General features: G+C 48.0%; 2 protein-coding genes across 2 annotated transcripts; both read right to left on the bottom strand.

Moving 5' to 3' along the window:
* Positions 1-5,050: 5,050 nt before the first annotated feature.
* Positions 5,051-7,305, bottom strand: PtA15_8A216 (uncharacterized protein; the record flags this gene model as incomplete). The annotated part of the gene is made up of 5 exons (XM_053171622.1): positions 5,051-5,313; positions 5,548-5,986; positions 6,662-6,759; positions 6,865-7,128; positions 7,209-7,305. The coding sequence occupies 5 exons, from the start codon at positions 7,303-7,305 to the stop codon at positions 5,051-5,053; spliced, it is 1,161 nt and encodes a 386-aa protein (XP_053022867.1).
* A 210-nt stretch (positions 7,306-7,515) lies between these two features.
* Positions 7,516-8,068, bottom strand: PtA15_8A215 (uncharacterized protein; the record flags this gene model as incomplete). Its single annotated transcript, XM_053171621.1, has 2 exons — positions 7,516-7,716; positions 7,898-8,068. 2 exons carry the CDS (start codon positions 8,066-8,068, stop codon positions 7,516-7,518), a joined length of 372 nt encoding a protein of 123 aa, XP_053022866.1.
* Positions 8,069-11,922: the final 3,854 nt, after the last annotated feature.

Below are 11,922 nucleotides of genomic sequence, written 5' to 3'. Positions count from 1 at the left end.
CTATATAAGGAGCTCTCCCCCCCCCCCCCCCCCCCCCATTTTTGTTCCTCAGTTTATTACTCATCAGTGATTCAATCACCACCTTGTACTGTCAACACTTACAACTTACAACTATACCCATAACAACCCTTATATATTATGGGGGTTGAGAAATTGACTCCCAGAAATTAAAAAATCGACTCCCAAATTGAGTTTACGTCGACCGCCGCGCGACGTCTTTCCCGGGTCCTCATAACCCAATTTTGACCCGGGGGCATTTTGGGAGTTGATTTTGTAATTCCGTGATCCCAAACAGGAGTCGGAATTTTAATTTCGCAAAAAATGCCGGAAAATAAAGAAAAATTTATACCTCCGCACTGGGGCACCCAAAGCCCCCCAAAATTTTACAGCACTCTGAATACACTCTCTAGAGCATATGTTAGGCTTCACAGCATTAGCACACCTCAGGGAGACCCTGTGTAGCCGGGGGCGGATTTGGCGGATTTCCTACTAACACAATGCGCCATGTCCTGAGATAAGGTGATCCAAATGCCCCCAAAGTTTTTCTGCCACATAAATACACTCTCTGGAGCATATTTTAAGATTCACGGCATTACCACACCTCAGGGAGACCCTGTGTAGCTGGGGGCAGATTTGGCGGATTTCCTACTAACGCAATGCGCCATGTCCTGAGATACGGTGATCCAAATGCCCCCGAAATTCTAAAGCACTCTAAATGAACTCCCTAGATCATATTTTAAGCTTCACGGCATTATCACACCTCAGGGAGACCCTGTGTAGCCAGGGGCGGATTTGGCGGATTTCCTACTAACGCAATGCACCATGTCCTGAGATAATATCTTTGCGGTCTGTATCGGTATTTGTAGAGAGGAGGGCGAGGAATCCTTTGAGCGCCCTCCGTTTTTTTTATCTCTTCTTGATCAGAAGATATAGAGGGTTCAAGCAAGGATAAGTAGTAGGAAATCTGCCAAATCCATCCCCCCGGCTACACAGGGTCTCCCTGAGGTTTTCAAATGCTGTGAAGCTTAAAATATGCTCTAGAGAGTGTATTTATGTGGCAGAAAAACTTTGGGGGCATTTGGATCCCCGTATCTCAGGACATGGCGCATTGCGTTAGTAGGAAATCCGCCAAATCCGCCCCCGGCTACTTAGGGTCTCCCTGAGGTGTGCTAATGCCGTGAAGCTTAAAATATGCTCTAGGGAGTGTATCTAGAGTGCTGTAAAATTTTGGGGGGCTTTGGGTGCCCCAGTGCGGAGGTATAAATTTTTCTTTATTTTCCGGCATTTTTTGCAAAATTAAAATTCCGACTCCCGTTTGGGATCTCGGAATTACAAAATCGACTCCCAAAATGCCCCCGGGTCAAACTTGGGTCATGGGGACCCGGGACAGATGTCGCGCGGCGGTCTGCGCGACGTAAACTCGATTTGGGAGTCGATTTTTTAATTTTTGGGAGTCGATTTCTCAACCCCCTATATTAACAAAAAATCTTTATATGGTGTATTGAACAAACTCATCTTGATCATCCACTCCTACCACCACATTAAAACTTGCCAAGCCAAGCTTGGTGGGTCTTGTAGCTGGTAGTATAGAAGGGCAGAGCTTGCAACTCCTTCATCCCCTTCTCCATTCAGCAAATGGGTTTCACAACCACTTTTGAGTCTTACATTGTCAGGGACATTAGCCCAACATTCAACTTGTCTGACCTGCTCACCTGCATCCCCAGGACTTCCCCAGCTGCTGCGACCTATCAAAGAGTCAAACAAAGCATCAACTGGCCCTCCACCTCGGTCCCAGGACCCCCCATCCCAGGTAACCAAAAGTAGTACCCAGCTAACAAAAAAGCAAGACAAGTGTTACTCAGGTAACCAAAAGTTTCACCCAGGTAACCAAAGGTGTTACCCACGTAACCAAAGGTGTTACCCGGGTAACCAAAGGTGTTACCCAGGTAACCAAAGGTGTTACCCAGGTAACCAAAGGTGTTACCTGGGTAACCAAAGGCGTTACCCAGGTAACCAAGGTGTTACCCGGGTAACCAAAGGTGTTAGCCAGGTAACCACAGGTGTTACACAGGTAATCAGAAGTGTGACCCAGGTAACTGGAAGTTTAACCCAGGAAACCTGAGGTGTTACCCAGGTAAATCTACCACAAAACAAAAGGAGACAATTTTCAGGAGCCAGACATATGATTTATGTTTTTGGCGGAGTAGTGATTCTGCCAAAGTCCAGTTGCAGAATTCCCAGAATCCGCGACTGGATGACAGGTTTTGCTGGAACCTATGCACTACTGGGATAAGGGTGGTTGATTACACAAAGAAAAAGGCATTTTTATGCATCCAGACACACAATTTATGTTTTTGGTGGAGTAGTGATTCTCCCAAAGTCCAGTTGCGGAATTCCCAGAATCTGCGACTGGATGCCTGGTTTTGCCGGATCACATGCATGACCGGGGTGAGGCTGGTTGATTACATAAAGAAATAGACATTTTTATGGAGCTAGACACATGATTTATTTTTTTGGCAGAGTAATGATTTTGCCAAAGTCCAGTGGCAGAATTCCCAGAATCCGCAACTGGATGCCTGGTGTTGCCAGACCACATGGATGACTGGGGTGAGGGTGGTTGATTACATAAAAAAAATATACATTTTTATGGATCCAGACACATGATTTACGTTTTTGGCGGAGTAGTGCATCTGCCAAAGTCCAGTCGCGGAATTCCGAGAATCCTTGACTGGACGCCTGGTTATGCTGGAACATATGCATGACTGGGGTGAGGGTGGTTGGTCGCATAAAAAAATAGAAATTTTCATGGATCCAGACACATGGTTTATGTTTTTGGCGGATTGGTGAATCTGCCAAAGTCCAGCTGCAGAATTTCCAGAATCCGCAACTGGACACCTGGTTTTGCTGGAACATATGCATGACCGGGGTGAGGGTGGTTGGTCACATAAAAAAATAGACATTTTTATGGATCCAGACACATGATTTATGTTTTTGGCAGTGGAAGACTCAAAATTGGTTGTGAAACCCTTTTGCTGAATTGAGAAGGGGATGAAGGAGGTGCAAGCTCTGCCCTTCTATACTACCAGCTACAAGACCCACCAAGGTAAGCTTGGCAAGTTTTAATAAGTGATAGGAGTGGTTAGCTCAAGATTATTTTCTCTTTACACACTATAAAAAAGGTTGTTATTCAGTATGTAAGGGTTGTTATATGTAAGTAAGAGGGTTGAGGGGGTATGTAAGTGTTTTGGGTGATGGGTGAGTATAAAACTTGATGAGTAATAAAATCAGCAACTACAAATGGGGTGGAAGAGAGCTCGTTATATAGAAAAATGTGAGGGATTTCGGCTCCAGGGCAGCCCCTGAGTGAGATATTTTAGCTGGCCTGGGCTGTAAAACATGAGGGAGTTAAGAGGGAGTGGCTGTGTACAATTTATGCAAGGGGTGCATACATGAGGAGGGGCTGTGCCAGATGATGTCATAATTTATGCAAGGGGGGCATAAGCTGTGCAGGGACTGATCAGGTGATGTAATAAGACCAAACAAAGTGGAGTTAGAAGCAACTAGAATTTGGGGAACCATTCAGTTGAAGGGGCACAGCCTGCAGGGGCAGTGCTGCATGATGTCATGTACATAACAAACAAATACAAACCAATATATGTAGTGGGGATAGAATGGTGCGGCAAATGTGACTTGAGGAGCCTGACAGGTGGTTGACTGGGTGCTACAGGTTGTCCAAAGGGTTTAACTTCCAGTGTAGTGAGGGCTCCAGTGATGTTTCCGGTGGGGACTAGGGGTTACTTTGGCCGTGGAGTCCATTTATGGTGTCCAATGAATGGTATCTTGAGGCCTTCTGTATGTACATGAGAAATTTTTTAATTTTTTCACATTCTTTTTGCGTACCACAGCGGGGTAGTGATTCTGCCAAAGTCCAGTCGCAGAATTCCTAGAATCCGCGACTGGACACCTGGTTTTGCTGGAACATATGCATGACTGGGGTGAGGGGGCTGGCTACATAAAAAAATAGACATTTTTATAGAGCTAGACACATGATTTATGCTTTCTGTGGAATAGTGATTCTGCCAAAGTCCAGTAGCAGAATTCCCAGAATCCGCAATTGGATGCCTAGTTTTGCTGGACCACATGCATTACTGGGGTGAGGGTGGTTGATTACATAAAGAAATAGACATTTTGATGGAGCCAAACACATGATTTATGTTTTTGGGGGAGTAGTAAGCCTGCCAATGTCCAGTTTAAGATTTCCTACAATAACCAACCGCAACTTCCCTTCAAGACCACAAGATGGAATGTATCAAACTCTGTACAGACAAAAAACCCTAAGATCATATCTTCCACAGCCCCAGGTGGTGGAGTCATTCCTCCCATGCCCAGCTGTAGATTCCCTGCAACACTTGCCTGCAACTTCCCTTGCCACCACAGCATGGAATTGAGAAAACCCAACCAATAGATGGGTGATGTAATCACAAATTACTTCTACAAGTGGGCAGTCTTCCTCCCTGCCTACAGGTATTCACCTCCAGTGCCTAGTATTTCACAAGTGCATAGGATTACCACTAAAACAGAAAAAAAAGAGAAAACAATAGGGCCATACCACCAGGATACGAAAGAAAAGAAAATAAGGAAATGGGAAATACTACTCTTCATCAGAAGAGGAGACCTCTGCAAAAAGGTCATGGTAGGGGTTCTCCCTTTTACTGCGGCTCACCTCTTCCTCCTCTTCATCCTCCTCCTCCTCCTCCTCCTCCTCCTCCTCCTCCTCCTCCTCCTCCTCCTCCTCCTCCTCCTCCTCCTCCTCCTCCTCCTCCTCCTCCTCCTCCTCCTCCTCCTCCTCCTCCTCCTCCTCCTCCTCCTCCTCCTCCTCCCCCTCCTCCTCCTCCTCCTCCTCCTCCTCCTCCTCCTCCTCCTCCCCTTCTGCATCAGCATCCAAATCTGAGTGCAAGGAGCACTCTGCCCCATCAATCCCACCTTTTTCATGCTCTGATTACAACTTGTCCCGGTCCGCCGTGGCATTGGCCTCCCCCAAGTCCACGCTTCAGCCGTCTTTTGCTTTGGGGTCCGGTCTGCTAGGCCACGTCTTCTTGGTTGAGTGAAGATGTTCAGCAGGAACAACCACGGCAATGAGTTTCTGCCCACGCTTCAGAGGCTTATTGTGCTTGGTCTTTGGGCGGCTCACTGGGTTTGGAGAGGTAGAGTTGGAGTGGATCTTTGAGCTCTTGGGATAATTGTGGGTGGCGGAATTGTCTGCGGCATGTCCCTCCGTCTTGTCAGAAGAGGGTGGGGGTGCTGGAGAGTTGGCTGAAACAGGAGGGCGGCAAGAGAAGTGTGAAGGGTGATGACAGCAAGTGTCTTCACAGTTGCAAACGTTGGTGGGATGATAAGCCACAGCTATATCTAGTCTTGACCTGAATTCTAGAACCGTATCTTGCCACTTGGATGAGATGTGAGATTGCAACCGGTCGGCGGCAGCGCAATCTGAACAGCTTCAATTCACGTTGGGAGTGGGGAATTTGTTGTAGTTGCCAGACTTACCCGGTCCTGTGCAGCAAACTTCATGCAAAATATTGTGGAGGGCAAATTGGGAGAGTTGCCATTTGCTAACTTTGGTAGACAAGAATTGCGGAATAAATCCCCAGTTATAAACTTCAGGCATCTTACTCTCAAAGCCGCATTCCACTAGGAGCCATCTGACAAAGCTGTCATGGCAGTACCACGGCGTCTCTTCTTGGTGTTGTTCTCTAAAGTGGCCTTGCTTGTAAAGCCATTTGTGTTTGGCATGGGCAAGGTGGACGAGCGCCCAGACGTCATGCTTGTTGTAGTTGTGCAAGTCTGTGAGGTCGTGCCACCAACCAGCTGCACCGTAGAGGAAGAAGACCGCCATCAAGCCAAAAGCGGAGAGGCACATCTTGTTTCGGCGCTTGACGTCATTGTGGGAGGGGGTCGCGGATGGGTCGCCAGTGTCGTACAAGCTCTGGTTGTGGTCAACTTTAATCAACCCCTTGTCTTGCCTAGCAGTCCAACAGCAATTAAAATTTGAATCCTTTGATTTGGAGGCCGCAAGGTCGGCTGTACACTTCAAGTGCATCATCATGAGGCAGCAAAGAACTGTCTCCCAAATGCGTCTCTGCAAGAAGAGGAGAATGTTGGTGTGTTTGCTTTGCGCGCTGGTTTGATGGGAGCAGCGGCGGGATTGGTGGGATTGAGGGGCTCATCCAAGGGAGGCAGTGAAGAGGTTGCGCATGCTTCCAATGTTCTGATCTTATGAACGTGCCGGCAAGGAGGATGGTGTTGGTATTTGGCTTCACTGCCAGCATATTTGGCTGGGTTGAAGTCATCCCAGTTTTACTGGGATGCACCTTGGGTTTATATTTAGTTGGTTGAGATCAACCAAGTTTAAATTGGTTGAGTGCATCCCAGTGAAACTGGGATAACCTCAGCCAAGCCAATTATGGTGGCAGTGCTTGTGCTTGGGTCAGGGCATGGGAATAAAATGGTGAAAGAGTTTGTAGCTAGATTTGGCGAGGGTATGGAGTTTCCGGAAAGCAGACAAAAACAAGGACTGGGTCTCTTTGTCTTCAGTATATTTGGAGGTAAAGTTGGTACACATCATCATCTGGTAGAGTATCTTCCACAACGTTGCCTTGACCTCATCCTCTGATTCACGGGCCTGCTTGATGAGCTCAAGGCAGATGACATCTTTGTTGAAGAAGGGATGGTTGGCGGCAACTTGAATCAGTCCAGGACCTGTGGACATGGCGTAGTTGGGGGAGGTTAGCAAGCAAACACAACAAAGGACAAGGGGAGCACAGGCAGGGGGAAGGATGGGGGAAAGAAAAAGAAAACACTTACACTGCCTCAAGCACAATTGGAAGTCCAATTCCAAGATCACCTTGAAGGCCTGCACAGCTGCAGCGCTAGTGGAAAATACCTTCCCATCTATGTAGAATTCCCTCGGAAAGACATCATTCTGGCCCCATTCAACCATCTCCAGGACCAAGGTCATGAGCGGTGGGCCATAGTCCCACTTGGGGTTTTGAGCATCCTTCTGCATCTGTTTGTGGGTGGCGTGGGCGGCGTTGTAGCGGTCACAAGAGCAGACCTTCTCCATGAAGACTCGGCGGAAGGGGGGAGAAAGAAGCAAACATATTATCAGCAGAAAAGGGAAATGTAGGGAAAGTGGAAAATGTTCTCACCTCCCGTTTGCAGTACTTTGCGGTAGCTGCTCCCTAAACTCGCCTTTTTCAACTCGGCAGCCTTCCTCTCAGCTTCATTCTTCTCCTCTTCAGTCATATCTGCTTTCCCCTTGCGTGTCCCCTTCACATTTGGATCCTTGTCAGAATCCTTGCCTTTTTTTGATTTGCCCTTTTCTTTTGTCAATTCAGTTTGCAGAGCGGGAGTTGGTTCTGGAGCATTTTCAAGATTCATTCCATCATTGGCGGCGGGGATTGTAGTGAGGGAAGAATCCCTGGAGCCCACTTCAGGTTGCACCTTTGTGGCAGGTCAAGACGAGAACGCAGGGAGAACGGCGGCTGTGACGGAGTCAGGAGCAGCAGAAATGGCCGCTTCAGAAGCGCAGCAGGCAGTCGGCGCTGCTGGGCGGGTATCTCCAGCAGTGCTGTCTGGTGGAGGTGGAGGACTAGTGGGCTTATGACCAGCATCTGGGGCGGCATTGGAACGCGGGAGGACTGCTGTGCATTGCCTCTCTTGAGCGCGACATGGATGTGGGCGGCGCGGAGTCAGCGGCGGCATCAGCAGCAGGCGGAGTACTAGTGGATCTTAAAGATAGATCTGTGGCGGCTTTTTTCAAGGGTTGGAGGTCCCCAGCTCATGCTGTGATGTGGGGAGGACAGGAGTCAAGAGGTGGCAACTCAATCCTCATCACCTGTCCGGAGCCCTGGATGGTTGTGGGCTGTGCTGCAGCGTCAGCGGCAGGCGGAGGACCAGTGGATCTGGCAGAGTGATCTGTGGCAGCTTTTGCCAAGCGCAGGAGGTCTGCGGGTAGGGCTGTGATGGGGGGAGGATCCAATTCAGGAGATGGCGACTTGATCTGCATCGCCTCTCCTGACCGCCAGATGGGTGTGGCCGGCAGGACTAGTGTGTCCGTCAGATAGATCTTGTTGGAAATGAAGCAACTAAGAGTTGTTTTATTGCTAGTTAGACTCTGTTTAGACTAAGTACAAATCGTGTATATTTGCTAAGTTGTAAACCCCCCTCCTCCCTTGGGGTTCACAAGGAGTCACAAGTGACTCTCACATGTCACATACTCAGTTATAGCTCCGCCCACCTTCCTCCCTGGTTGAGTAGAGAACTGACTAGCAGTCTCTCTGAACCAGGTAAGCCTCTTTCTTTCTCCTTTTGTGTTTCTCTCTTCTCATCCTTCTAGTAGAGAACTGACTAGCAGTCTCTCTGAACCAGCAATCCAAGCCCCCCCTTTGGTTGGTCCTAGAAACCTCTCCTCGTGCCCCTTCAAGCCTGTTTCCCAGTTCATCTTGTCCTGTCCAGTGAGGGGGATTCTCACCCCTTACATAAGTATAAACTGTGGGAAATGATTTTTACCTGAGAGCGGATTGTAGTCCTTCTCTAGCTAAAACAGGTTCCTGGGGGGATACTGAGTAGTATCTGAGATCACGCGGAGCGTGTGCTATTGGGTTGGGTAAGCTGAGGGATAGCTGCCCATGGCGTCAGTATCTGGTCATGGAAGACTGGAGCAGACTCAAGCTAAGTCGCTCTTACGCTTTGCCTTGTTGGGCTACAAGCCTAAACTGTTGGCGGTGCCTCAGGATAGAAGGGCAGAAGAACTGTAGTCTGATACACGTTCATGTCAGCGCCGTCTATTCTGGTGCATGGGCTCTGCAGAAGGAGCTACTCACCTGCGGTTGATGCCAGGGTTATTTGCTCTCTGAGGCTGGGGCCGTTTTGGCTTGAGTGTGCTTTGGCGCTGTTCGTACTGAAGAGTTTAAACTTCTATCAGTTATCAGGCCTCAGCTACACCTGGACCAGCCTGTGATACGTACCTTGAAGATTGTTTGCAGTGCTTGGTCTGTATCAGCTCTTTGTCTGATGACGTGGCTGTTTGTGAAAAAGGAATCAGCTGTTAGCTTTATCCATCCATTGCATATGCATGCGCCTGGGGAGTGGTCACTGACCTATCTCCTTGGATGAGTTAGGTTTCATCTGGAGCCCTCTTCGCCTCTTGGGCGCGGGGCTAAGTCCGGATCCTCACAGCCCACCATTCTTTGAGCTGAGAGATTTGCAGAATCTTGGGATAAGGGCTTGACGTGGATTACAGCAAGTGATCTCTTGATAGTTGCTCTTCCGGTTGGTTTGGTGAGTAAATCTGCAGCGTTTGTGTTTGATTGCACGCATAGTTTGATGAGGTTGTTGATTACTAGTTCTCTGATGAAGTGCAATCAAATATCCATGTGCTTGGTTTGAAAGCTATTTTGAGAAGTCTCACTATTGGCAAGATTGATTGCACCTTTGTTGTTGACCATAACCTTGATATCTTTCAGGATCAAGTGTGTTCCAATTTCTGAGATCAGGTTTCTGTACCACGCTAGCTCCCTGCCAAGGTCCAACAGTGCCTTGTACTCAGCTTCTGCCATAGAGAGAGACACAGTCGGCTGCTTGGATGACTTCCAAGAGAGAAGGTGGTTTCCGGCGAGTACAACAAAGCCAGTAGTGGATCTTCCGGTGTTGGCAGTTCCCCCAGTCGGCATCAACATAGGCCCGCAAGCTTGAGTCAGTGTTCTTCTGGTAGGAAAGACCGTGTGTTTTAGTTCCAAGAAGATAGCAAAAGACTTTCTGAGCTGCATGATAGTGGTGGATCCCCGGGTTTTTGAGGTGCTGGGACAACGCGCTTACAGCGTACGCTATGTCTGGCCTTGTGAACACACTTAAGTAATTGAGGGAGCCCACCAGGGCCCTGTAGTTGACGCCTAGCTGCTTGAACTCTTAGATTTCCTCCGCAGTGGCCTTTTTCAATTGGACCTTGGGGTTTAGCGGGCAGGATGCTGGATGAAGGTCTTGAAAGTTAAATTCAACTAGTTTCAGCTCAATGTACTGAGCGTGGTTGATGTGGATTCCAAAGTCTTTTTTCTCAATGTTCATGCCTAACAGGAATTTTGCTTCTCCCGGGTACTTGATCTTGAATTTGTCTTCCATTTCTTGACAAAAGATCTGCGGTTTTTGCTTATGATTATCAAGTCATCAACATGCGCATAGAGGAACGTTGTTTCCTTGCCGGCGACATTGACCCGGTAGTACACACACAGATCCGCTAGAGAAACCGTGAATCCAATCTTCTTGAGCAAAGTCAACAAGCGCTTATAATACCAAACAAGGGGAGCTTGCCGAAGACCATACACAGCTTTGCAAAGCTCCAGAACCGTTCCGGTTGGAAGATCCAAACCCGGCAGAAGCAGCAGGGTAACCTCATCATCAAGATTGCATGTTAGAAATACGCTTCTTACGTCAAGTTGGTGGATCTTGTAATCATTGTCCACTGCAAACAAGATAAGGAGCCTGAATGATCCTGGACTTCCAGTAGGCGCATATGTTTTGCCGAAATTGAGCCCATGCTGTTGTTGAAAGCCCTGCACACAGATTTGCGCCTTGTATTTGATAACTTGGTTGTCAGGACCAAGCTTTTTGCGGAAAGCCTAAGTTGCTGGTATGGGTCGATTGGTTTTGCGCCTTTGTCGCTCAATCCAGGCTTTGTGGTTTCTCATGTTCATTACCTCTTTCAATTTGGCCTCCTTCCACTGGAGGCTATCATTGGCTTTCATTGCCTGGTTGTGGTTAGATGGCTCCATTGATTTGGTCTTTGTGAGGTAAGCTTGTCTGCGCTTGTATGTCCTGATATTACTTGGATCAATATCACTTGAGATTAGTGTGGGCTGACCCGGGCCAATGACTTTGAGGGTGCAAGTCTGCCCCAGGTGATTCAGCATGCTTGGATCAGCCATATCTTCAGACAAGTCTTGATCTTCAGGCGGTGGAGTCGACTCAAGTTGATTGTTTCCCATCAGCTCCTGGATTTCACAAATTTCCTGCTCTTCTTGTAGCTGGTCACGCAGGCGATCTTCTACATCCTCTTCTTCTGAGAAGGGGAGAGGCTCAGCATGAGCGAAGGAGGGGAGTTTGGTTAGCCCATAGTGATTCAGACTTTGGTTTACGGCGCCACAGACCGGGAAGTCAGCTTCTTCAAAGTGTGCATGCTTTGTAGTCACAAAGGCCTTGTCTTCAAGTTGATATAGCCAATAAGCCAAGAAGTCGTTATCATAGCCCAGCATGATGCCGTCCCATGAGATAGCCGCAAATTTTGATTGTTGGCACTGTTTTGGTTTGACTATCCACGCTCAAAAACCAAAAGGCCTAAAGAAACTCATGTTGGGTTTGATTTTAAACATGAGTTCCATCAGAGAAGCGTTGGTTTTAGACAGTGAAGGTAGACAGTTGGAGATTGCGGTGACCATTCAAACCGCCTCAGCCCACCACTCAGGTGCGAGATTGGTCTGCATCATCTGGGTTCGCGTCGTCTTGATGATTGTGCGATTCACTCTTTCACCAAATCCATTGTGCTGGGGAGTGTACGGGGGTGAGACCGTATGCTGGATGCCTTCTTCCTTCAAGATTTCGTGGAGTGACTTGTTGACGAATTTGCCACCACCATTGCTAATTAGCTTCCTGACCTCGCATCCCGTTTGCTTCTCAAAGAAGACTTTGAAGTCAACAATTGCAGCCTTTGCGTCACTCTTGTGCTTCATGATTTGAGTGTGAATGTATCTGGTAAATTGATTGACCAGGGTAAGGAAGTATTGAGCCCCGGCATTGGTGGCTAGACTAATTGAATTTGGACCGACCAAATCAGCGTGCACGATTTCAAGCGGCTTTGTAGCAGGCTTG

The sequence above is a fragment of the Puccinia triticina genome, chromosome 8A, assembly GCF_026914185.1.
Source record: "Puccinia triticina chromosome 8A, complete sequence".
NCBI classification, from domain to species: Eukaryota; Fungi; Basidiomycota; class Pucciniomycetes; order Pucciniales; family Pucciniaceae; genus Puccinia; species Puccinia triticina.
This window is presented reverse-complemented; position numbering and strand designations above follow the sequence as displayed.